Genomic DNA, 26,278 nt, shown 5'->3' with positions numbered 1-26,278 from the left:
GAGTTCTAGTGGAACTTTAATGTGAGTCATATAGCATCATACTGGCTACTGGACTGGAGCAAGGACATGGCTAAGAAAACAGCCTGGAAGAGGATACTGCTGTTGCTGTGGGAGGGGGAGGCTTGGCGCATTTGTTGGGGAGCTGGACAGGAGCCTTCCCCACCAAGGTGATGGTCTGAAGTTTTGCACTCACCCAGTAGCTAAACATGATGGGGACGGTGGAAAGAGCTTGCACTGATACTCCTAGACACAGACACAAAAAAGGCAGAGCTGGTGAGAAGAATAACCCAGGAACTACTGTCTTTCCCAGATTTAAGAGGCCAGCAAACCTCTACCCCAACCTCCTCCTGCCCTCCCTCCGTCAGTGCTCCTCTCTGTGCACCTTCTCTAAGGCCTACCTCATCCATCAGCCTAAGATCTCAGGAGAGAGGTAAAGGTTGGACAAAAATTAGGTCATTCAAGGAAAAACAAGCTGGTTCCATTTTCCAAAAGTTTCTTCCACCCTCCTTCCTGTGAAGTTTTATTTTAGCAAGACATTTTCCTCTGTCCCCGACCCCCCAGGATTTTTCATCTTAGGTCACACATGACAATGTAGCTCTTAATGCTTTCTCCTATCTCCTTAATTTAGTTCCTAAAACAGCCTAGGTGGAGTTTCATTGTCTGAAATATCCAGAATGGGATCTTGAATTTGGCTCTAGAATCTAGGATGCTAAGAATCTCTTGTCTTCAAGAGAGCCTACCTCCTGGAGCTGTTGTAGGAATTAAATAAATCAGAACAGTGTGTGACACAAAGTAAATGCTCAGTAAGGATTAGTCATGATTATTTTCTCAAGGATGGTCATGGATTGGAACAACAACAGCAAAGAAATGTGTACTTCATCTACACTGCAGCCATAAATGATTTTTGATACTAGTTAGCCAAGTCTCATTCCCACTAGTTTTCTCCTTCAAAGGGTGGGCTGTTTTTCTCTATTTACATTTATAGCAAAGCCTTGCTCTTTTTAAAAAATTTATTTATTTTGATTCGTTGTAAACAAATGGGGTACAACTTGTTTCTCTGGTTGTACATGAAGTAGAGTCATACCATTAAAGCCTTGCTCTTTGTTGTAGATCTATGAAGTACGTTCTTCTCCAGCTCCCCTCCCATTCCAGTACACTCTTAGAACAGGGGTTTATATACTGTTCTGTGAAATGGTCTACATAAATGCTTCAGGCTTTCTGAAAAGTTTCATTTGAATGCTACCTAGTAATTGAGATATATATATATATATATATATATATATATATATGTTTTTGTGTATGTGTAAGTATATATTATATATATATATTATATATATATATATATTAATTTTTTGGTACCAGGGATTGGTACACTGGTACCAATTAAATCCAGGGCATTTAACCCCTAAACCACATCCCTAGCCCTTTTTATTTTTTATTTTGAGACATTTAAAATTTTATTTTATACTTAAAATACTTAAATTTAAAAATATTAAAAATATATAAAATATTTATATAAAATATTTTATTTTAGTTTGAGTTGCTGGGATTAGAGGCATGTGCCACCATGCTGGGCCATCTAGATATATTTTAAATTATTAAAAAATATAGAAAGTGGGGCTGGGATTGTGACTTAGTGGTAGAGCACTTGCCTAGCATGTGTGAGGCACTGAGTTTGATTCTCAGCACCACATACAAATAAATAAAGGTTCATCAACAACTAAAAAAATATTTAAAAAATACAGAAAGCAGCTGGGCGTGGTGGCATACATCTGTAATCCCAGTGACTTGGAAAACTGAGGCAGGAGGATTGCAAATCTGTGATTTCTTATTCTAATTGATTCTATAATAATTTGAACTAAAAGTTTTAAATAATAAAATGCAACTATTATCTTTTTGATGATATAGTATTCTATTTTAAACAGAACACAGCTAATTGTAAAGCATTTTAAAGCCACACTCTAAAAGCATTGTAGTAGAAGCCCCTCTCTTTCCCTACAGAAGTTGAAACAGCATGGCCTGGCAAAGAAAAGATCAGAGTTGTTATTGGGTAGGTCATGCCAAAAGGTCAACAAACTTTAAAGGCAGACATTGCTTTTATATCAGATACAAACACTGGTAGCATTTCTCATTTTAAGTACCTTTCTGATCCATTTCTCTAATACGAACTTCTGGATCCCAACAGTTCTCTTGGACCACTCTGAAGACCTTCCCATCTTTCATCATCTTTGCTTCTCCCTGGAACAGAAAGCTCACATTAGTAAAAGGTACCCTAAGTCTATTTGGATTAATTTTTCTTTTTTAGGCTTTCAAATATGTTATTCTTCTAACGTTTTTAGAGATTTTTACTTAATTCATATGGAAATAGAAATCATTCACGTAACAGGATTCAGTTTTTCTTCCTCATGCCTTTCTTTGGCCTGGATTTGAAGGGGTGTGTTCTGTGGGTGTCAGTGACAGGACACAGAGAGGGCAAGGTCATGGTCATGGCCTTTCTGACCTGCATGACTGAGGAGAGATGATTCTCTTGCTGATCTGAGCTACTGGCTACAAGACCCGAGAGGATGGCCCAGTATCTGGAAAATGTTCAATTTAGAACATTTTAAAATTGGAAAGGACCTTTGAGATAGACCATTAGTCCAACCCTTTTGCTTTATTGAGAGCAACATATGGATAGTGAAAGTAAGTGATTTGTTCAACAGAGCAGGTCACACTGATGTCAACACCTGTAGAAGGATGGAACGATGAAGTGAATCCACCTAGAAGAAGGTACAAACTTTTATGTTGAGCTGCTCACTTCCACTATGCATCATGCCTGACTGTGTACACTACCTTTTAAAATATTATCTATTTTAGCCAGGGGTGGTACACACCTGTAATCACAGATGCTTGGGAGGCTGAAACTGGAGGATTGTGGGTTCAAAGTCAGCCTCAGCAACTTAGCAAGGCCCTAAGCAACTTGGTGAGATTCTGTCTCTAAATAAAAAATAAAAAGCCTGGGGATGTGACTCAATGGTTAAGCACCCCTGGGTTCAATCCCTGGTACCAAAAACAAAACAAAACAAAACAAAAAAACCATATATGTATATATAGTAGATAAATCTTTAATATATTTATGGCATATAATATGATGTTGTAATGTAAGTATACATTATAAAATGGTTAAATCAAATTAATATATCAACTACTTCACAAATTTAATTTTTGTGATGAGAACATTTAAAATCTATTCTCTTTGCACTTTTCAGGTATATAATACATTATGATTAACTATAGGCACCATATAATGCAATGAGTCTTTTGAATTTATTTCTTGTAACCAAAATTTGGTATCTTTTGATCTTTCCAGTCCCTTCCTATTCCCCCACCCCCAGCCCCAGGTAACCACCATTTTGTTACCTATTTCTATGATTTTGACTGTTTTAGATCAACGTGTATGATCATGCAATATTCATCTTTCTGTGCCTGGATTATTTCACTTAACATAATGATCTCCATGTTCATTCAGGTTGTTGCAAAAAATGGGATTTTCTTTATTTTTCATTTTAAAGAATGAATAGCTGGGTGTGGTTGCACAGATCTATAATCCCAGCAACTCAGTAGGTAGGATGATCTCAACTTCAAGGCCAATCTCATAAACTTAGCAAGGCCCTAAGACCTTCCCCATCTCCCATCTGGAGAAGCCAGCCACTTTTCACCTTCAAGTGCTGCAGTCCATTTCCATCTGGCTTACATGAGGAAGACCCAGATATTCACGTTCTCATTTTTCAGGGGCTGGGGAACAGGTTAGTGAGCAAGTGACTTGTGTAATTGGGATAAGTGTCCATATCCCTGAAGAGCTGGATCTCTGACATCCAAACATCAGAACTGATATGCCTCTTTTCAAATTCTCTGTTGACCATGCCAGCATCTGAACCACCTTCCTAGGTTGGGCAATCTTCTATAGGAATCTTGGTCAAGGCAGGGCCTACCCTCCATCTACAAAATTCCCTAAGCCCTTACTCTCCCCATCCCAAATTTAGCCATTCAGTGTTTGTTTTTTAATCAAGCAAGTGATACAGAAGTCAGGGCAAGTGAATTTATTCTACTTAGTGGTCATGTCCATTGGCAGTGGTGGCAGCGTCCAGTGTCCAGCTGGTGGCAGCAGTTCCTATGATATGGCCTTAGTTGTGACTTCAATTGCTGACTTCCCTTAGTTTCTGCACATTTTATGAGTTTCGTTCTCCAGATATTCTTTAATTCTTGACAGGTTTAAAATACTTTCAACAAACTCCTTTTCTTCTTAAACTAACCATTTTTGATTTCTTTTGTTAGCAGTCAAGAGTCCTGACTGATATAGATTACACAAATGGGATACAGGAACACATGTCTTTCCATTTGGCAAAGAAGGGAGAAAAGATGGGTAATGGTGAAAGAGAAAAAGTTGGGAAATAAACTTCCATCTGGAAATTAGAGGTTTTATTTTTCTCTTGCTTTTTACTAGAAAAGCTTAATCACCATAAAGTACCGATATAGCAGAGTGTCAAAGAGCATGGTCTTTGCAATCAGGCAGACTTAGGTATAAATCTTATTTATTTAGAAGCAGTATAATTAGTTAATCTATGGGTCCTTTGAGTTTCAGTTTCACTTTTTCTATCTCTAAAATATGAATAAAAAATTTCATTTTATGATTCTTCCTTCCTGAGGTAGAATCCAAACATTTGTTTCCCAGTCTCCTTTTGTAGCTGGACTACCGGCAACTACCCTAGGTGCTGCTGATTAGAAGCATCTGTCTTGGACTGGTTTAAAAGTGAGCAGTGTGAGGCAGCAGGTATGTGCAGGGTCCACTAGTAGATAAGGGTGTTGTCTGAAGTGTCACATATGATTCAGCAGTGGCAAAGCGTCTGGTTTCTAGACTCGGCGGCATCAGCGTGAATGTCCTGTCTAACTGGGACTGGTGACACTCACATCTCTGCAGGACCAGCTCATCAGGTGTGATGTGGGCATTGTTCAGGTAAGCACAGCCTCTGAGCTTGATCTTTGGCTTTCCCAGGAAGTCTGTAAGCTGGTTTTCCAAACTAGCTCTGTTGTTTGCAAATAAGAACAATGAGTGATACAGAAGATTCATTAATACAATGTTTGTAAAGAACTTAGCACCAGGCTAGATCACATACTCAATAAATGGCAGCCGGATTTTACCACATATTTAATTTTAAGGGAAGAAATTGCTTTCCTCTGGGAGATGCTAAAGGATGGATGTCAGACAAAGCAAAGCATGTTAAACCTAGAATGGATGAGTTAGTTCAACTCTTGGTTTTACCAATGATTCCATATGTATCAGTGACTTCTTCAAGGTTATATACTTGGTATAGAGCTAAGAATCCAAGTATATAAAGCCATTTTCCACCCCACAGGGCTGATATTTGGCAATTGATGTCTATCTAGAAGGCAAAAGTTATTAGCATAATTTCTCAAAGAGTTTGATCTTTTTCAGGGAGAGGCTGCTCTCTTTACATGGCAAATATTTACATGGTAGAAAAATCTGATTCACTAAATTTCTTTTTCTACATTTCTCTTTCTACTTTTCTAAATTTCTCTCTCTAGATTTTTCATATTGAATCCATGGTAAGAAATGAGGGGTGGTTAGGTCCTTTTTTTTTTTTTTTAAATACTAACCTCTATATCAACTAAGATCTTAAACTAAACTAATAACCCAGTAATTTGAGCAAGCCACTCTAATTAATTAATCAGAATCTAGGCCCATTTTTTCTAAACTCTCAAAAGAAAACCAAGTATATTTAAAGAATTTTCCCAAGCCACCATTACTATCCAGATACCCATTTTAAATTTACTTCTAATATTTTTTAAGCTAAAGTAGTGTGGTATAGTGCAAAGTGTGATACTGTGGGGGTAAGGAGCCCTGGATCCTATGTGTGAGCTACTTACCATTTGGGGACCTCAGGTTCTAATGCTTTAAAATAAGAGCTTAGGGTAAGCAAAGTTTAAGGTCTTTCTCCAGGCAGATGCTATGCTGTATCTCTCACATGCCTCTTCAGAAATAAAGGACTTAATTTTCCCAGCTGCTGGGAGTATTCACAGCATATATGTCGCTCTTGATCCCCATGGGGACTGCCTTGGTTGAAGAAACTGCTACTCTCACGGTCCTGCTCCATGTCCAGGGCAGTTCACTTCCACTGACTGATTTCTGTAGAGGTCTAAAGACCCCTCTCTTTTGCCCTCTTCCTCCACCAACTTGGAACAACTCTGAATGTTAGCTTTAGGTTCAGTTGAGGCCTCTTTCAGAACTATAACCCAGCTTAACATTGCTCTCTGGTTGAACCTTCCTCCTAAAATATTAGAAGTACATTTAAAATTGTTATCTGGATAGTAATGGTGGCTTGGGAAAATTCTTTAACTAAATATATTTGGTTTTCTTTTGAGAGTTTAGAAAAAATGGGACTGGATTCTGGTTAATTAATTAGAGTGACTAGCTCAAATTACTGGGGATATTAATTTAGTTTAAGATCTTAATTGATATAGAGGTTGGTGTTTAAAAAAAAAAAAAAAAGGACCTAACCAAGAGTAATTGCTGATACACTTCTGGCATGCTAATCTCAGTTCCAGAGTCTGATTCCTAGAGAGTCTAACCTGTGGAGTTACTGATTTTTAAGTTCAAGTCCTATTATTATCCCCAAATAAGTCCAAATAATGCACTTTCAATATCTGGTACTACAAGTGTCATCAGAAATGTATTCTCAAATTTAGTATTTCACCATCATGTTTCCATTCCCCTCCCCTACCTCTAATGTCCATTCAGGCTACCCCTCTGGACTATGCAAGCTGTCACGCTGGTGGGGTTTGAGGTGTAGAGCTGGCAGGAATGGCCCAGACCCTGTCAATAATGAGCAAACTCTGTAATCACTCTACCTCCCAGACACTACAGTTCTGAAGGACAACTTCATGGGAAGACACTACTGCAACCACCTCAAACTCAGCACATTTAACCTGTTCATCTCTCTCAATGATCTGCTTGTCTTCTTGGTGTGGCCACTTCTATCCTTGATGCCTGCATTATCTTTCTCAGTATTGAGACTATTTCAATTCCCTTTGAAATATGCCACCATCCAATCCATTTCCCAATGCCATTGATTCTGTCTCTAAAATATAGCCTGCAGTGGTCCACATTTGTCCACTTCTACTACTCAGTCATTGTCTAAGTCCCCATTCTCTCTCCCTGAACAACTGCTCAGCCTCCACCTGGATCTTTTGGCTTCCTCTTTTGACCCCTTCTAACCATCTTCCACAAAGCAGTCAGAATAAGTTTTTAGATCCCTAGCTTGCTACTAACCCACTTAAAACTCTTGAATAGATTTCCATTGCCCTGAAGATAGAGTCTAAACTCCTTAACTTGGTTGGTAAGACCCTGCATGAACTAACCTCTGTAATTTCCTCACATACCTACACCTTTATAAATAGTCTCTTAACTCTTTTCAAAGTATTCTAATTTAATTGCCTCATTTGTTTTCTGTTTTGAACTTGATTGAGATAGTTTTAAAAAGAATCTAAAACATATTAAATAATACTATGTCATTTCTACAGGTGCCTGTGCATGTAAATAAAGTCATAGGAAAATACCTGGAAAGATAATCACCAAATTGTTAGTAAGGATTACTTTTGAGGATGCAGAGTACTGGTCCAAAGGAATTGTAGCTTTATCTCTAAATACTCAAATTTATTTATTTATTTATTTATTTTTTACAGTTGCATTTTAAAATTTATTTGCTTTTTATTTATACAGACTGCATTTTGATTCATTGTACACAAATGGGGTACAACTTTTTGTTTCTATGCTTGTGCACAATGTAGATTCATACCATTCATGTAATCATACATGTACATAGGGTAATGATGTTTGTCTCATTCCACCAACTTAAATGCTCAAATTTAAAAAGGAGAATTTACACAAAAAGTCATTATATAATTAATTAATATTAACAGCAAATATATGAGATAAGAGAATTGTGCTAGATCAATGGCTTTCAGTCAATGTTGACTGTGAGCTCACATAAAGAAATGTATTTTTCAAATACTTGGGAATCAATCTCACAAAAGAGGTGAAAGACCTCTACAATGAGAACTACAGAACACTAAAGAAAGAAATTAAAGAAAACCTTAGAAGATGGAAAGATCTCCCATGTTCTTGGATAGGAAGAATTAATATTGTCAAAATGGCCATACTACCAAAAGTGCTATACAGATTCAATGCAATTCCAATTAAAATCCCAATGATGTACCTTACAGACATAGAGCAAGCAATTATGAAATTCATCTGGAAGAATAAAAAACCCAGAATAGCTAAAGCAATCCTTGGCAGAAAGAGTGAAGCAGGGGGTATCGCAATACCAGATCTTCAACTCTACTACAAAGCAATAGTAACAAAAACGGCATGGTATTGGTACCAAAATAGAAAGGTGGATCAATGGTACAGAATAGAGGACATGGACACAAACCCAAAAAATACAATTTTCTCATACTAGACAAAGGGGCCAAAAATATGCAATGGAGAAAAGATAGCCTCTTCAACAAATGGTGCTGGGACAATTGGAAATCCATATGCAACAGAATGAAACTAAACCCATATCTCTCACCATGCACGAAACTAAACTCAAAATGGATTAAGGATCTTGGAATCAGACCAGAGACCTTGCATCTTATAGAAGAAAAAGTAGGTCCAGAGCTTCAACATGTCGGCTTAGGATCAGACTTCCTCAACAGGACTCCCATAGCACAAGAAATAAAAGCAAGAATTAATAACTGGGATAGATTCAAACTAAAAAGTTTTCTCTCAGCAAAGGAAACTATCAGCAATGCGAAGAAAGAGCCTACGGAGTGGGAGAAAATCTTTGCCAATCATACTTCAGATAGAGCACTAATCTCCAGAATCTATAAAGAACTCAAAAAACTCTACACCAAGAATGCAAATAATCCAATCGACAAATGGGCTAAGGAAATGAATAGACACTTCACAGAAGAAGATCTACAAGCAATCAACAAACATATGGAAAAATGTTCAACATCTCTAGTAATAAGAGAAATGCATATCAAAACCACCCTAAGATTCCATCTCACCCCAATTAGAATGGCGATTATCAAGAATACAAGCAACAACAGGTGTTGGCGAGGATGTGGGGAGAAAGGTACACTCTTACATTGCTGGTGGGGCTGCAAATTAGTGCAGCCACTCTGGAAAGCAGTATGGAGACTCCTTAGAAAACTTGGAATGGAACCACCATTTGACCCAGCTATCCCACTCCTTGGCCTATACCCAAAGGACTTAAAATCAGCATATTACAGAGATACAGCCACATCAATGTTCATAGCTGCTCAGTTCACAATAGCCAGATTGTGGAACCAACCTAGATGTCCTTCAATTGATGAATGGATACAGAAAATGTGGTATATATATACAATGGAATATTACTCAGCCCTAAAGAATGATAAAATTATGGCATTTGCAGGCAAATGGATGAAACTGGAGAATATCATGCTAAGTGAGATAAGTCAATCTCAAAAAACCAAAGGACGAATGATATCGCTAATAAGTGGATGATGACACATAATGGGGGGTGGGAGGGGTTAGTGTTGGGGTTGGAGTTGGGTTTAGGGGCGGGGGGCAGGAATGGAGGAAGGAAGGACTGTATAGAGGGAGGGGAGGGGTGGGAGGGGTGGGGGAGAAGGGAAAAAAATGGCAGAATGAATCAAACAACATTACCCTATGTAAATTTATGATTACACAAATGGTATGCCTTTACACCATGTACAGGCAGAGAAACAGCATGTATCCCATTTGTTTACAATAAAAAAAAAAAAGAAATGTATTTTTCATTATGACCCAGAATACTCATCCATATATATTTATACAGATACAAATTGAGACAAAAATTTCATGAAACAATGTTTACTCTTACCATGAGCAATGCATTTTGCTATTTTGTTTTATGATCTATTTTCCTTTTTCCCTTTTTAAGCTTGCCTAACCCATTACACTGGTATTATGATTCACTGTTGTGTTGTAACCCATGTTTTCAAACACTAGACTGGATGATCATTAACACGACAGTTATTTAATTCTTTATCTTCCTGAAAATTGCTCCCTGCCTTGAGCTCTCCACCTTCACTGAACTCTCTTACTATTTACTATCTATTTTTCTCATTTGGTACAAAATTGCTGCTGACTGTATATTCTTCATTCATGTGGGTGAAGAGAAAAATCTTCTGAGTAGGCCCCCTGTGAGTGGGTGTCTTAGCTTGGGCTGCTATAACAAAATACCAAAGACTGGGTGGCTTAAATAAAATTTATTTCTCACAGTTCAGGAAGCTGTGGAGTTCAAGATCAATGTGCCCACTGACTCAGTTCCTGGTGGGCCCTCTTCCTGGCTTGTAGTTGGCTATCTTCATGCTGTGTCCTCATATGGTGGTGAGAATACAGGTTCTCTGGTGTGTCTTATAAGTCACTAATCCCATCATGAGGGCAGCCCCATCATGAGGGCAACCCTCATGAACTTATCTAACCAAATTACTTTTCAAAAACCCCATCCCCAAATACATCTGTTGGGGTTTGGGGCTTCAACATGTGAATTTTTATGAGATGCAAGTATTTGGTTCATAACAGTTGGGAATCAGGCAGAAGTATGTGTTTAAAAATACTAAGTATAATGTAAATTTTTATGTGATGTGAGAGGGGTGTTTACATGTGTATATTTGTGGCTCCAAGGTCCTGTGAAACGCTCAGTGGATTTTTTTAGATATTGCTGACCTACAGATTTGAAATGGATCTTATGTCTACCTTCCTGAGTTATATCCTTTAAAATACTTTCAGGTGTTCTAACCACCTCCATCCTACGTAGCTCCTGACAGGTCATCATACTAATCAAACGTTGACTTGCTACTTATATTTTTGTAAATATTCAACTAAAAGGCAGGTGATATTTTACAATTCTGAGCAAGGCTTTACCATGGGAAGCAATTACCCCCGAATTTATTCTAGGAGCACCGAAAAACTAAAGGTTAAAAAGAAAAATAGGGCAAAACAGAGAATGTTTTGGAAAGATCTTTCAGACAACAGAAATCTCTAAGGTAAATCAATCATGTGGGCAGAATATATTTGTTCACCAAAGGAATGTAGGAGAATCAAAAGAATTTTGAAATCCTAAACACTGGATTGTCTCATTGCTCTTGTCTAATTTACATAATGGTATACATTTACTTGTCATTTTCTAGTGACTGTAATCCCTCACCACTGTAATTACGAAAAATATAGATTTGGTTGTGTTTTGCTTTGCTTTGTTTCTGAGAGAGAGGAAAAGGGAATGTTCCTGTTTGGTTCTATTAGGCAATGACTGTAATCAGTTTTGCTAGAGGTTAAGTAGGTCAGTAGAATGTGACAGGAAAATATTATCTGTCTTGTTTTCTTTTGGAGATCTGCTGCTAAGTTTATGAAATCTCTTGACATTAAAACAAAATGAAATGAAAGTCATTCAGATCTAGTATTGAGGACAAACTGCAACCTGGGACATGGAGTAAGGAAAAAAAATTCACAGGCTGCCTGTCCTCCAGTGGGGGTTTCCTTGTAGCCTTGTAGTCAGCTCTACTCATATTAAACCTTCTCTCAGAGAGACTTAAGGCTAGCAGAGAGAACCAGCTCTCCAGCTAGAAACTAGTATTGGGAATGGTGGAGCGTGGCGGTGTTGAAATTGTCACTTAGTAGACACTCTTTGGAGAAGAATCTCAGGGATTTTGGGGTTTAAAACTCTTTCATGACTTCCCACTGCCTTCAGGATCAAGTACAAAGGCTTAAAACCATTTCAGGACCTAGACACCTAAGTCCTTCAAGGCCTGTCGGATGAGGCTTCTACCTTCACTTCTCCAGTTTCTTCCCACCACTTTGTTCCCCAAACTCTTGCCTGCCTCTGTCTCTTCTCCATAAAGCAGCCCAAGTTGTCTTTTAAAGTCATTAAGAATTTTCAAAGAATTTGCATTGCTCTGAGGATGAATTCTAGGCTCCTAGCATGTCTTTAAGTCCCTATACAATGGATCCATTCCTACCATCTCTTCCTTTGGCCACATTCCAGCCACATCGCCCTCCTTTCTAGTTCCTAGACTCTCCCCCACTTAAGACCTTTGCTGTTCCTTCAGCCAGGAACATTTTTCAGGTTTTACTTTCCTTTCCTCCAAGTCTTTACCAGCTCACTGACCAGCCAGCCAGACTGTTACTCTCTATTGCAGCATCATTTTTTATTCCATTCTCTGAATTGGTGGTATTGAGCACCATCAGGGCAGGAAATATCTCTGTCTTGTTCATCAGCATATTCCTAGTTCCTAGGTGAATAGGCCTGGCACAAAACAGGTTTCAATAAAAATTAGTTGATGAATATATGAGTCAGGGGTTCTTAAACTTGAGTGTGCAACAGAATCACTAGGAAGCTCTTAAAATGGACAGCTCCTCCTCCTATTCCCCTGACAAAGTTCCTGATTTGGCAGGTTAGTGGTATGGCCCCCTAATTTGTATTTCTCCCAGGTTACCAGGTGATGCTGTTCCTGCTAGTCTGGGGACTACAATTTGAGAAATAACTGTGCCAGCTATAGCTAAGTGCTTGAGTTCTGGGTTCACATGTTTAATATTTCCATGACTTTGGTACCTGAGTTCTTTTTCTGGAAAATTGTTTCCTTTAGTCATTGAACAAGACTGTACCCCTGCTTCAAGACTTAGAATGGGTATCATTTTCTTCAGGAGGCCTTTTCCAGTCCTTGGTGTTCAAATCTGTGCCCTTTAGCAAAGGCATCTTAACCTTATCATACTGCATTGGGTCGACCCTGTGCATACTGTTTTTCCAGACCATGAATACACCAGGGCCTGTTAGTCATGTCAATATTGTAACTAGAAGCTTAAGAATGTTTCCTTTGAACTCAGAGAGAGCATCTGATGCCTCTGAAAATGAACTCTGTGCAGGTCTGGATTCCCAGTTCACTCTCAGGCCTCATTATTTGCAGAATGCTTGTCCTGTACCTTCCTCTTTTTGTATCATCCTCATCCCTTAATAACAGTGGCTTCTCCCTTTTGTCTCCAGTGTTTAATTTCTCTAGCTTGTGTTCAAACCTAATTGTTCCATTTATTTGGTCAACCTTAATATACTGTAATAACCTGTGCAGAGGGTCAAGTCACTTCCTTGAGGAATAGCAATAAATGCCAAAATTGGTTCCAGGCCAAAAGAGAGAGGGCAGGGGAGATATTTCTCAATGGGTTCTCAAATTCCAATTTTATCTTCCTAAATGCCACTATTTGAAGTCACCCCCATTTTTCTTAAAAATTTTGAGAAATCATGGTAGTGTTTCCTTTCTTACTACAAAGTTAATTCAAGGGCAGAAAAACTGAGTTCCCTGCAATAAGGTATCTTAAGGCTCAGGATGTCTCTGGGTCCTGCTCAAGCTCACACTTTGGGAAAAACTCACCTTGCTGTGGTGTTGGAGCTGCACCCAGCCTCCATAGCCGAATCTCTGTAGGGGGGAGAAGCATAGTTAGACTTGAAAAGCAAAGAAGAGAAGACTGCAATAAAGTGGGCATCCTCAGGGCAAAGGATCCTAAGCTCCATTCTTTCAGGCATAATTTTTCCACTTGTCCCTCCATCCCCATTTACCACTTATTCAATATTTATATTTCAATGTACATTTTCCTTTAAATATATTTATATAGAAAGAAAATTCTGCATCTCAATGGTGTTATCTTTTAATGCAGTTTGAAATTTTAAAGCAAAGATTAACATTGAGAATATTTGGTTATGTATTACCTAAAATCATCTCATGGAGTACCAGGAGTACATGGACCCTAAGGATTACACTTTAGGAAATACACTGCTCTTCAGACTGTGGGTTGCAATCCATGAATAGATCATGAAATAAATTCAGTGACTAGGCCTAGACATTTTAAAATCATGGGATAGTATGTGTTGCAGATGCTAATAGTATGTAACTCATATTCCCTCCCCTTAATGCTCCTGGGTACAACAGCCCAACTCCAAATGTGAGTATCTGTATTTCTTTAAGAACTTCCCTTCTTCCCCTGGAAACTTCTTTGATCAAACCCTTCTAACAGGTATGAAGTACCACCTGGAAATTAGTCCACCCTTGCCATCGGCCCAGCAGATCTCAGCCAATGACTGAGAAAATTTGAATATAATTATACTGAATACACTAGTACTCCAGTCCTGGGCAGGATAATTCTGAGGCAAGGCACACATTCTACAACGAATAACAAACCATTTATTGACTGCCTTGCGTTTCCCTATCTTACCTCCCCACTATACTGGTGTTTTCCTGGGGTCACCTCCAAAGTAAAGTACTTGCATTTGAATCCTTGATTCAAAGACTGCTTCTTTGAAAACACAAAATAAGATAGTAAAAGAATGGAACAGAATGAAATAGAATAGAATAATATCTCCCATGTAGTAATAGTTTCATAAAAAATTTCTCATTATGTATGGAAATGTTTGCACTGAGTCATAATATATAAAATATATCTCTTCCTGGGAGTCATAAATTAAAAAATTTGAAAGCTTAAGAATATATCACTTATTCAATATTTATTGAATACCTAAGAATGTTGGTATATATGACTCGTAAAATATTTCTTTTGTTCGTTCATTCATTCTCCAACCCCTCATAGAGTCTCATGACCAACCTTACTAGAGTAGAGAAAATAAAAGAGGACAATTCCTGCCTATATGGAGCAGAGCGTTGAGAGGGAAGGGCCAAGTGAACAAGCAATGGAAGAGCTGTACAAGTGTACAAGATGCACTGTGATAGTGCTGCACATGCTCTCTGGGATCCTAGAGGAGGATGCTGATCCACACCTTGAGTCAGGTGGTATCAGGGGAGGGAGGTTGGAAAGCTGACTGGTATCAGATTGGAGAGAAATTTCTCATTCAGGATTTCTGTGCTCCAAAGCCTGATGCGTAATATGTGAATTAAGGAAGGAAGGGGTAGAAGCAAGAGACAGCTAGATGAAGGAGGTCATCACCAACTCCTTAGACTATCAGCAACAATATGTAGATGAATAAAGCAAGCTGAATCTCATTTACATTTTTCACTTATATTTGGGTAAGGCCAGGTAACAGTGGTTGGCTTTCATGTCATGACCTAGGAATGTTACTTAGAGGGAGTCAGGTCTTGGTGGATCCCTCTTCCTAGATTCCTTATTACCTCCAGACTGATTAGAAAGGTCTGGGCCTGGATCATAGTATAGCACAGGAGTGTTCATCTGTGACTGGGATCTGCCTCAACAGGCTTCTGTTCTTGAATTTAGCTCCAAATAATCATGTTATCTCTGGAGAGTTGTGTGCCCCCTCCCTAGTGACCTGCTGTTTAGCAGGCTGGCATGCAAGGGAACTGGTTGACCAGGCCCCAGCTTCTCCTCCCTGCACCAGATTGCTCCTTTGCCTGTGCCCCCAACCCCTCACTTTCCTCTCTTTGTATATTCAATACCTTTATACCCTTCTCTTCCCTTGGAAAAAGCTTCCAAGAGATGTATGTTGGAGGAGGAAGTAGAATATGACTTCCATCAGTTACACTTTAGAGTAAATTTGAGACTAACAATGTGCTCTTGAACTGAACATTTGTCATTGAAATCTTATCTTTGGTATAGAAGAAAAGGTTGCATTTCCTTATTCCATCCTTCCCACTTTCTTTCCTTCCTTCTTCCCTTACTGTTACTGTTTCTTAATTCTCTAGAGAACCTTAATCTGTGTGTTAACAGGTTAGAGGCATATTCCATTTAGAGAAGAACAGGGAGGCAAAGCAAAGGGATGAATCTGGCTACATGCAACAAATCACATCCACTTGACTTTGTTGAAGTAATTTAATGTCTCTAAGTTTCTATTTCCTTGCGTGTAAAATGGAGTATAATAACCATAGCAGAAACATAGGGTGTTATGGGAATTAACTGAGATAATGCACATAAAGCTATTGACATAATGTCTGACTTACAAAAAGGGCTTTATCAAAGCTAATTATGCTGGTAGTGATCATGGAGACGGTGGAAGGGAAGCGGTGTTGTTAGAGTTGGCAGTGGTTGTAATGGCAGTGGGGGAGAGAGTAAGCTGGTAGTGGTAGTGGTTGTGGTAGTCAGTGTGGTGGCAGTGGTGGTGATGGTGGTGGTCATAGCAACAGTAAAGGCAGCAGCAATGGTAGTAGAGGGGGAGGTGAGGTGTGGCAGTTGGCGAGGGTGATGGGGATGGCAGTCATGATGAAGCCTTATTCTACCTGTAGGTAGAATACCTTGGGCTCAGACACTAAGGAAAGCTATGAAAGAAGGAGGCTTTGTCACTCTGTGTTCCTTCCTTACTTTCCTAAAAGGCATAAAGTATTCAAGTTACTCCACGAGCCCCTCACAGACCTAAACTATTTAGGGCAACTCTATTCTGCCAAAGATCTGGGCTCCACACAGTTCGCCACCTCTCATCCTGGATTGTGTCAAATTTTGGGTCTCAAGTATGACTCTGGAAGTGGCTTAGTCAGAACATATGCCAGGAGACATTTACAGTCTGAAAGTGTTTGGCTGACACTGGCCAGTGTCCCATAGGTATTTATAGCATGACAAATTAAAAAGAAAGTTTTTATAAATTAAGAGAATTTAGTTTTATATACAAGAGGTATATTTCTGATTAGGTATATGTGAATCAGAGTGAACGGACTGAATGACTTTTTTTTTGAGACGGGGTCTCATTGTATTGCCCAGACTCCTGGGCTCAAGCAGTCCTCCTGCCTCAGTCTCCAGAGTAGCTGGGACTACAGTTGTACACCACTGAGTCTGGTTCCTGAATGACATTTTCAATGTCCTTGAGACCTCATGTCTTCACATGGTAAATAATGAACCTCCTGGGTAATCAGTTATCTACTTCTGAGAGCAGTTGTTTAAAAGTCAAATTATGCCTGGGATTTTGTCTCTGAAAACCTTACCTTGAACAAGTGTAGTTAAATCACTGCTAATGAAAAGAGATACAAATATATGCTTTTAAATTAAAGGCTAGATTTTTTTTTTACCCCATTTAAAATTAGAAGAATCTTTGCAATTTCTACTATTGCACACATAGTAGGGGGTCAACAAAGCCCAGCTGAAGAAAAAGTCAAAACCTTACCATCATCATTGTTGTTATGAATAATCTCATTGTAGATCAACCTGAAACATCTTTCACTATGGCTTCATGGGCCAGGATCCTTCTTTGTGACAGTAGAGAATGTGGGTCCTGATTCATCAGAAACCATTTAATTAAGTTCCCCCGAATCTATTGATTTCCCATCTCAGATTTTTTAAAAGGATCCCGACTGTAACTCTGACTAAAATCATCATTAGCAAGTGAAAATGAAAGATTTCCCCAATCCTGGTTCTTTGTAACCATTAGTTAACCATCAGCCAGAGTGTGTTGATTCACTTTTTAGTTCCTTCATTGCATAAGGTCAAAGTCATGGAGGTGTGTCTATTAATATTTAAAAAAGAAAGGTAGGTTTGAAAAGAGACATTACTTCTTCCAAAGGGACTTCATCTTCTCAAGTAAAAATGTACTGGCTTTTTCTTTTCATTCTTTTATTGAAAAAATAGTGAGAAAAGATCAGAGATTGATTTTTAAAATAATATTTTCCCACTAAGAAACAATTTTAAATTTTTTATTTTATTTGTTCTAATTAGTTGTACATGACAGTAGAATACATTTTGATAGATAATACAATTTGAAGATGAAATTCTGCTACAGTTAATATCACATTACTACACATTCTCCTCTGACCATATAGACTAGAAATGAGGGGGCAGAGAGAAGGATCCCAGTCCCATTTAGATGTGTCACTGATCTTAGTTGGCCAACGTGGCTGTTTGGGACTAGTTGTTTCATCACTAGCTTTCCAGCATTCAAAGGGAAACCTCTAATACATAACAGATTTGATTCCTGTGGGCTGAAATGCAGGTTCCAATGACCCTGTGACAAAGCCGCCCTCCGCTGGTTCATGTGAATGTGAGGAGTTGGGGGGCAGTCTGATGTCAAGGGGAGAAGCGGAGAACAGAGGGAAGAGTGGACATCCTTTACAATAGGAATATGCTCCCTTGCCAGCTTTCTCAAGTTGGATGGAATGATGATGCTCTGGAAGGACTATTGTGTTTCCATGCAGCTCTGGGTTCATTCCTGAATATCAAGCCTTTCATCTCTATTGAAAAGGGTTAATGACATAAATGTAATCTGCACATGTCACAAGGTTTTATATGAATCAAATATTTATCTCTGGTCTCTCTCCCTGGAAGAACAAAGTATTATGACCATTATTATCATTATTATTCTGATGAAGCATGTCATCCATGTGTTTGCAGCATATGAGACCGCCGGATAAGAGAAAACCTGCATATTGGGACAAAATACCTCTCTCTCTTTCAAGAAAATGTCTGAGAGTAGGAGGGGAGGCAGCGTCAAGAGTCAAGAGGACAAGTGCTTGGGAAGTTTCCAGTGACAACTTGTGTACCCCATGCTCTTTATCCCATTGTTTAAAGCAGTTTAAACAAGGGCTTTAGGGCCTTGCATAAGGCAGGATACCTAGAAACTGTCAGCCCTAAGTGCTTGGGTCTCTGCGTAAATGGAGGAAGGCTTGGGAGTAGGAGGTAGGTAACGGGAGGTTAGGTTGTGACCCAGACTACTGATAGAGAACTGTCTCTACTCTGCAAAGAGGAGGCAACATTCTAGGCCCCTGTGGGTCTTCTGCTGGGGAAGAAGGCTGGGGCCTTTATACTTGTGGCTTATTTAGGAACAGCTTCCAGTACTCAGAGGGAATGTCTCATTGGGACCTAGTTTAATAGGAAGACAACCATTCTTCCCAAGACGGAAGGGTATGTTTCCCAGAAATAATGAGCAATGGATTAAATCAGTTTAGGGGTTTCTGAAGCTTGTTTTTAAGTTCAAATTTCACGCTATGAATGAACAAAAACAGATAGACTAGACTGGTTTCTCTTTTTACACCTGTCTGTGAAAGAAATGGAAATTTTTTTCCTTAGTGATGAAAATATTTTAGCTGTGACTGGCTACCCCTCTGTTGTCCATTTGGGCTGCTATAACAAAATGCCACCAACTGGTGGCTGATAAAAAACTGATATTTATTTCTCACATTTCTGGAAGCTGGAAACCCAAGATAAGTCTCTGGCAGATTTGGTGTCTGCTGAGGGCTCATTCCTGGTTCCTAGATGTTTGAGTCCTCACAATAGAAAGAGCAAGCAAGCTTCCTTGGGCCTATTTTTAAAAGGCACTGTATCATTCACAAGGGCTCTGCTCATATGACCTAATCACTTCCCAAAGGCCTCATCTCCTAGTACTATTGCCTTTGGAGTTAGGATTTCAACATATGAGCTTTGAGGGGACACAAATATTTAGCCCATGACACTCTCTGAGCCTCAAAATCCTTGTCAGGACAAGGAGGTGGATGCCATGGAGCTTGGAGTCCCTGTTGTAGTGACTTCTCTAGTGGATGGGTCATGATGGCTAGCTCTCTCAGGTATAGTGGGCATTGTCCTCTGGAGACTGCCACAGTAGTTCCCAAAGCATTTCATGTGGAGTTAATACTCTGCTGGGGATAGATCAAGAGCTATTATATAAAATATCACCTTCTAAATATTTTTTCTAAAACTATCAGATTAGGAAGTATAACCTATTCCTTTCATTAGCTGTATCATAAATTAATTGTGCCATTCCTGGTAACTACTCATAAGTGAAGGGCAGAAAATGGTGAGTACCCCATTTGACCAGCTGTCCCCCTCCTCAGTCTATACCTGAAGGACTTAAAATCAGCGTACTACAGTGATGCAGCCAATCAATGTTTATAGAAGCTTAATTCACAATAGTTAAACTGCAGAACCAACCTAGATGTTCTTCAAAAATGAATGGATAAATAAACTGTGGTATATATACACAATGGAATATTACTCAGCCTTAAAGGAGAATAAAATTGTGGCATTTGCAGGTAAATGGATGAAGTTGGAGAATATAATACTAAGTGAAATAAGCCAATCCCAAAACACAAAAGTCCAAATGTTTTCTCTGATATGTGGATGCTGACCCATAATAGGGTGGGGAACAAGGGAAGAATGGAGGAATTTTGGATTGGACAGAGGGGAGCTGAGGGGAAGGGAGGGGGCATGGGTGTGGGAAAGATGGTGGAATAAGATGGACGTTATTATCCTAGGTACATGTATGATCACACAAATGGTGTTACTGAACATTATGTGCAACCAGAGAAATGAAAAGTTGTGCTCCATTTATGCGCAATGAATTGAAATGCATTCTGCTATCATGTATAACTAATTAGAACAAAAAAAAAACCCAAAAACCAAACAATAACAACAACAGCAAAAAGAAAATGGTGAGTAGCATAAGAAATAAGAAACTGCATCACAACTTCCAAATGAGCCAGTGCTCCTGTGAAGTAGCTGGGGTGTTCACTTCATAAAATCATTAGCATCCTGAAGTGGTGTTTGTACTTTAATAAGATAGGAGGATGATGACAGACAGCATGGAGAACATCATGTTCCCATGTAAGCATTTAGACTCTCTTGGTGGGGGGAAGATTGGTAGGGTTTGTTTTTACTACTAGCTGTAATAGCTCAGTATCATTTGTATTTTTTGGTCTGTGTGTCATCACCCATTTTACCTAAGATATCAATGAACAAAGGAACACGTAAGACCAGCAATTGTGTAGGAGATAACTATGGGACGATTACTTGTACAACAGATCACCCATTTTAATTAGAATTTGGTTAACTCATTTTTCCTCATTTGGGATTAAAAAAAAGATAAAATGTTATCAGGGATATGAAAATACTTGCAAATGCTTAAGATTGACTAACACCTAGGTCTAAGCCTGAGTAAACTTCTAGCCAATTTAAAGTTTTCCTTATGTTCCCTGCCTTTTTCTCTTTTAATATGCACTCAAAAGTTCTTAATCACAAAAGGAAATTTCCATGTTTGGAGAAGCCTAGAGAATACTCTTTAGAGACACCCTTGTGCAAAGATTTCATGTCATTTATTCTAGGGTTTTTGATGTACCTACTTCCTAGTTCTTCATAACAAGGATTTACAGCTTAAAGATCAAAAAAGAAAGGTTTCAGACAGTGTCCTAAAATAGAGTAAAATTTTTTCACAAAGCTATCTCCCGGTGCTTCTAAAGCTTATTTTAAACATTTTGGAAAGGAGAGATAGATTTTAGAAGTCCTCAAAACTTATCACATTCCATTTTTTAATAGTCTTTAGTTGAAATTGTAACTTTAGATTCTATAGTCAGCATGTATCTTTCCAGAAGCTGAATATGTGATTTAAAAGGAAGTAAATCTGCTTGGCTTAAATTTTCCAGAAATTTAAAAGAATACTTCATTTGAGGGGAAAAAGAGATTTTGAGAAGATAGTTATTTCATTGCTCTGAGGTCTTTTTCAAAACACATGAAAGTCATTTTTAAAAACTAGGAAATTAGAGCTGCCAAGACATTTAAAATCATCCCCAGAGCAAAGAAACAAAACATCTAATTCCCCAAAGAAAAGAAAGGTCTATAAATAGAGACATTGAGAAACCTTGGAGAAGTTCCAGAAATAATTCAGCAAATTGATTATCATTACCTTTTCCAGATCTGGCCATTCTTTTGGTAGAATATGACTATGGATGTCAATTTTCATCTTCACAGGATCAGAGGGAACACATGTAAAAGAAAGTTTGCTATCAAGAGATCTCCACAAAAGAGAGGTTGATTGGTTCACTCAGTCCCTTTATGGCTACCTTCAGGTACCAGTCAAGAGGCCTGGCCAGCCCTGTCTTGGTCTATTGGAACTGCCCTATTAAAGTTCAAAATTCTGTTTATCAAGCTGGCTTTGTGTCAATACTCTTTGGTAATCAGAACTCAGCACAAAATTAAAAGAAAAAAAAAAAAAAGAATCGTACTCAACCTCTGAGTTTAAAAATACTGCAGGCTTCTTTGGGTTATAGTACGTCAATAGCAAGACTAGTCTTATACTTAAATTATTTCAATTTTATCAAGGTATATGTAGTCCAAACTCACATAGTACATGGTTAAAAATAATACAGAAGTTTTTGGTTTTTGTTTAGTTATTTCCATTCTTTAAATAATATTTTATAATTGGTTTGTTTATGAAAACTTAGTGTGTTGAAAGGAAGTTTCATCTTTATTTTTCTAGTTTTTCTTTTTTTTTAAATGGTGCTGGGGATTGAACCCAGGGCCTTGTGCATGGGAGACAGGCACTCTACCAATTGAGCTATATCCCCAGCCCTCATCTTTGTTTTTAAACTGTAAAAAGTATCCACTCTTCATATACACTTTCCCTCTAGTCTCTTTGTCTCTTCACTCACTTGTTCATTCATTCATTCATTCTTGCATAAATTTAACAAACTTATTGAGAACTAATATATGCTGAGGATATAAGATTGAAAGACAGATAAGATAATGCATATACTATAGTAGATAATTGCACACAGCCAAAGCATAGGGGAAAGAAAACAGTAGTCATTTCCATGGGGATTTATCTGGTCTGCTGGGGAGAGCTTCCACTGGAGCATAATGTAGGAGTCATGGCCATGTCTCTAAAGAGAATCTGTAATACAGCTGTCCTTTTGTTCTGTGTTTACCCTTTCCTCTTCCTGGAAAACTTAACATGTTTAAGGGACCCTAGGGTTCCTGGCAAAGCCTTAAACCTGCTTGGAGATGTTCTCCTCAACTCAGTCTCTATAATATAGGACGAAGTAGTCAAGAAGTCTTCCTGCTATAAATCAACTAGATTCTGTATAAATTATAACTGATGTACTTGTAAATGATTCTCAGCTTGAAGGAAAATTTTTTAAAAGTTCAATGATTTAAAACCCAATGAGTGATCCTTTAACATAGAGGCAAATGAGTAAATGCCAGAACTTTTAGAGTACTTCCTATGGGACAGGCACCATTACAAGCAGTTCATTTAGTGCCGGTAACATTATTATGAACAATATCTACTTATAGAAGGGAAAACTGAAGTACAGAGTAGTTAAACAGCTTGCTCATGGTCACACAATAGTAAGTGTTAGAGCACGAATTTGAACCCAGCGTGGCTCCAAAATTTATATCCTTAAGAATTTATAAAGATTAAAAAATTAATTTCTAAAAACTTTGTAATGAAACTACAGAATACCAGTAATAAAGATAAGATCCTAGACAGAAAGAGAATGCCTTCAAAACTCAGCATTTGATAGCAGATTCTTACAGCAATGATGGGAGCCATAGAACAATAGGCTAATATACTCAAAAGGCCAAGAGACATTAACTGTCAAGTTAGATTGTACACCTTGTAAAATTTTATTTTAACAATGTGGAAGTAGTAAAGACATTTTCAGATTAGAACTGAGTTTGCTACCAAAAGATCCTCACATAAGGAATTTCTAAAACTATGTTCCAGAATTAAGGAAAATAACTCCAGAAAGATGATCTGAAATGCAGGATTGAATGGGGAACAAAAAGATCCCATATAATCATATATGCCAGTCTAGATATGTTAAATACTAAAAATAATAATAGTACTACTAATAATGTTTACTTTAGGGAACTGAGGCACTAGCAAAATATTGTCCAGTCATAGCTTTGGCTTTTCTTTCCAGGGCATGCTCTATTGACAGTGAATCTTAATAATATCATCTTTTACAATCTGAATAAGCTGAATATTTCTTAGATCATTAAGTCCTGTTTCCTTTGTGCATACCAGTTTTTCAGTTAATCCCTTCACTCTTACATTTACCATAAACAGCAAGAAAAACCAGGAACTACCTTTAATACCGTGCTTGGAAATCTCCTCGGGTAAACATCCAATTTCATCCTTTATAAGTTCTGATTTCCACACAACTGTAGGGCACACAATTAAGTTTTCTGCCACTGTATAACAAGGATTCCCTCTCTTCTAGTTTCTTATGCATCTCCATTCCCTTCTGAGCCCTCACTCCTGTTGCTTTATATATATATATATATATATATATAAAATAAAATACAATCATATTTTATATATAAACATATATAAATATATTTATACATAAACATATTTATGTATACATGTTTATATTTAAGTATATATATTTTTAACCAAATATATGTTATGATTTAAGTATTATCTAAGACAGTACTTTCCCCTGTATCATACTCTGTACTACCCTTTGAGACCTCACCGGAGGAACCTTTAACATCCACCTTTGTATTTCTACTAACAGTCTGTTCAAGGCAATCTAGGATTTTAAATAAACTTATTTGCACATATTTTATACTAAATTTATTCTCATGCCATAAGTTTTTGTTTCTTCGATTTCTTCAGAGATTTTTTTTTTTTTTTCCTTTCATGCAGTCTCCTCCTCTGGTTTAGGAACAGTTTGTTCCTTTTCAGTGAGGATCATCTCAATTTGGCTGGGGAAATTCAAGTGTGGGTTCATCTGACAATGAACTCTGTAAGTGTGTCAGTCATCTGGGCACTTTGTTCAGCAGGATATGTTCAATGACGAGAAAAATCTCCATCTAAACCCTCAAGTTCAGCATTACTTTGCATGTTCAAGAATGTGTAGCAAAAATTCAGCACTGCTTTTGGGTCACTGACCCTGCGTTCAGCTACACTGTTTGGCCTAGGTGTACTTCCCAACTTCCCTGTTAAAGAAGCAGCTGGAATCACATGCTGCTTCTTTAAGTGACAACTTTCAGATATTTGGTGGCTTTTCAGATATATGTGCCCTCAATGGATTGGGAAGTTTCACAGGTGTTCTTTTTTTTTTTTTTTCATATGTTTTTAGTTGTCAATGGACTTTTATTTTATTTATTTATTTATTTATATGTGGTGCTAAGAATCAAATCCAGTGCCTCACACATGCCAAGCAAGTGCTCTACCACTGAGCCACAACCTCAGCCCTTCATTGGTATTCTTAAAGTGAAGATTTGAATTTCTCAATCTGCATGATTTTGTGGGATTTTCTGGGTCAAGAGTGTAATGAACCATTTTCACAGATTACCTTAGGCCACCTATAGGAAAAAATGCAGTCTAGGATTTTTATATCGGTCACTCAATATTCTTCCACTTTCTGCCCAACTCCAAAGCTGATAGCACATTTTTGTGTATTTGTTACAGCAGCACCTCACTTTCAGGTATCAAAACTTTTATCTGTATCTGCATAACAAGGATCCTCTCTCCTCCAGTTTCTAATTGTCCTCATTCCCTTCTAAACCCTCACCACTGTTGCCTTTAACACACACACACACACACACACACACATTTTAACCAATGATATCCTCATTATGATTTAGGTATTCTCCAAGATAATACTTCAACCTCTATCGTATTCTGCCAGGGTCCAGCCCTAGCAGGGGTCGTAGTGGTCACAGGTGATGGAGTAGGCGTCGGCGAGGTGGAGAACAAAGCAACACAAACTCAAGGAATGGATGCTAAGTTCTAAATTTTATTTTTCCCAGTCAGCTTTTTATACATTAAAAGGTAGGCAGTTACACATGTTTTTTCAGAACAGGAAAAAGTCACAAGGAGAAAAACAAAAATATTTTGTATGATCATTACTAGACTAGACAAGGAAGTATTCTAATTATTCTAGTAATTGTTTACTTGTGATAACCTATAACTAAACAATAAGACATGTTAATATTTAACTGATCATAAAGGTTAAAGCAAGTTCAGTAGGGTTGAATAAACGTCAGTCGTGTGACTACTGCTGTAGTTAATAAATACTAGACATTTTAAGCTAACAAATATATGATATCATCTTATACTGTGTGAACTTAACATTGAGGAACACTTTATTTCTTCTGTTCCTGTTATTCCTTCCTGATGGGGTTGGAATTATTTGCCTACGTGTTTCAGGTCATCTGAGAGTAGTCAACAGGGGATTGGCAGTTAGAATCTGTTTTTGTATTTTCTCATAACATTCTTGGTTACTCAAACTTTCATAGCAAATGAGTATATCTGAAATCACTGTTCCATAAGAAGTCTGATTTTTATGTTCTAACACTGGTTCTGTTAAGACCCCTATTTTCAGGGAAAACACATAAAACATCAATAGTAAACCTACACATATTAAGCAAGCAAGGAAGGAAAACCCGCAACCCAAATTCCCAATGAGAAGAGACTTTGCAAACATCTTTTTTACTCAGTGGAATCCTTGTCAAGCACTGAGGGGAATTGCAGGTGGCGTAACAGTATTCCTTATTGCC

At 38.0% G+C, this 26,278-nt stretch overlaps 1 protein-coding gene and 1 pseudogene across 5 annotated transcripts in view; both read right to left on the bottom strand.

Annotated features, from left to right (window-relative positions):
• The window catches only part of Acmsd (aminocarboxymuconate semialdehyde decarboxylase), a 49,594-nt gene extending 27,750 nt beyond the window's left edge, over positions 1 to 21,844 (bottom strand). For 2 of the 5 annotated variants that reach the window (XM_047547082.1, XM_047547083.1), the window contains exons 1-4: positions 21,669 to 21,844; positions 13,489 to 13,533; positions 2,142 to 2,238; positions 194 to 243 (exon numbers count right to left, since the gene is read on the bottom strand). In XM_047547082.1, the coding sequence (XP_047403038.1) occupies positions 194 to 243; positions 2,142 to 2,238; positions 13,489 to 13,533; positions 21,669 to 21,725 (249 nt within the window). In that variant the 5' untranslated portion in view covers positions 21,726 to 21,844. Of the gene's footprint in view, positions 1 to 193; positions 244 to 2,141; positions 2,239 to 13,488; positions 13,534 to 17,168; positions 17,369 to 21,668 lie in introns of those variants that run through there. The other 3 variants (XM_047547084.1, XM_047547086.1, XM_047547085.1) reach the window with 3 other exon arrangements.
• A 2,558-nt stretch (positions 21,845 to 24,402) lies between these two features.
• LOC124978901 (60S ribosomal protein L17-like) lies at positions 24,403 to 25,058 on the bottom strand (annotated as a pseudogene).
• Between the last annotated feature and the right edge of the window lie 1,220 nt (positions 25,059 to 26,278).

Source organism: Sciurus carolinensis, chromosome 3 (assembly GCF_902686445.1).
Source record: "Sciurus carolinensis chromosome 3, mSciCar1.2, whole genome shotgun sequence".
NCBI classification, from domain to species: domain Eukaryota; kingdom Metazoa; phylum Chordata; class Mammalia; order Rodentia; family Sciuridae; genus Sciurus; species Sciurus carolinensis.
The sequence above is the reverse complement of the archived record's forward strand: the minus strand, read 5'-3'. Positions and strand labels throughout refer to the sequence as shown.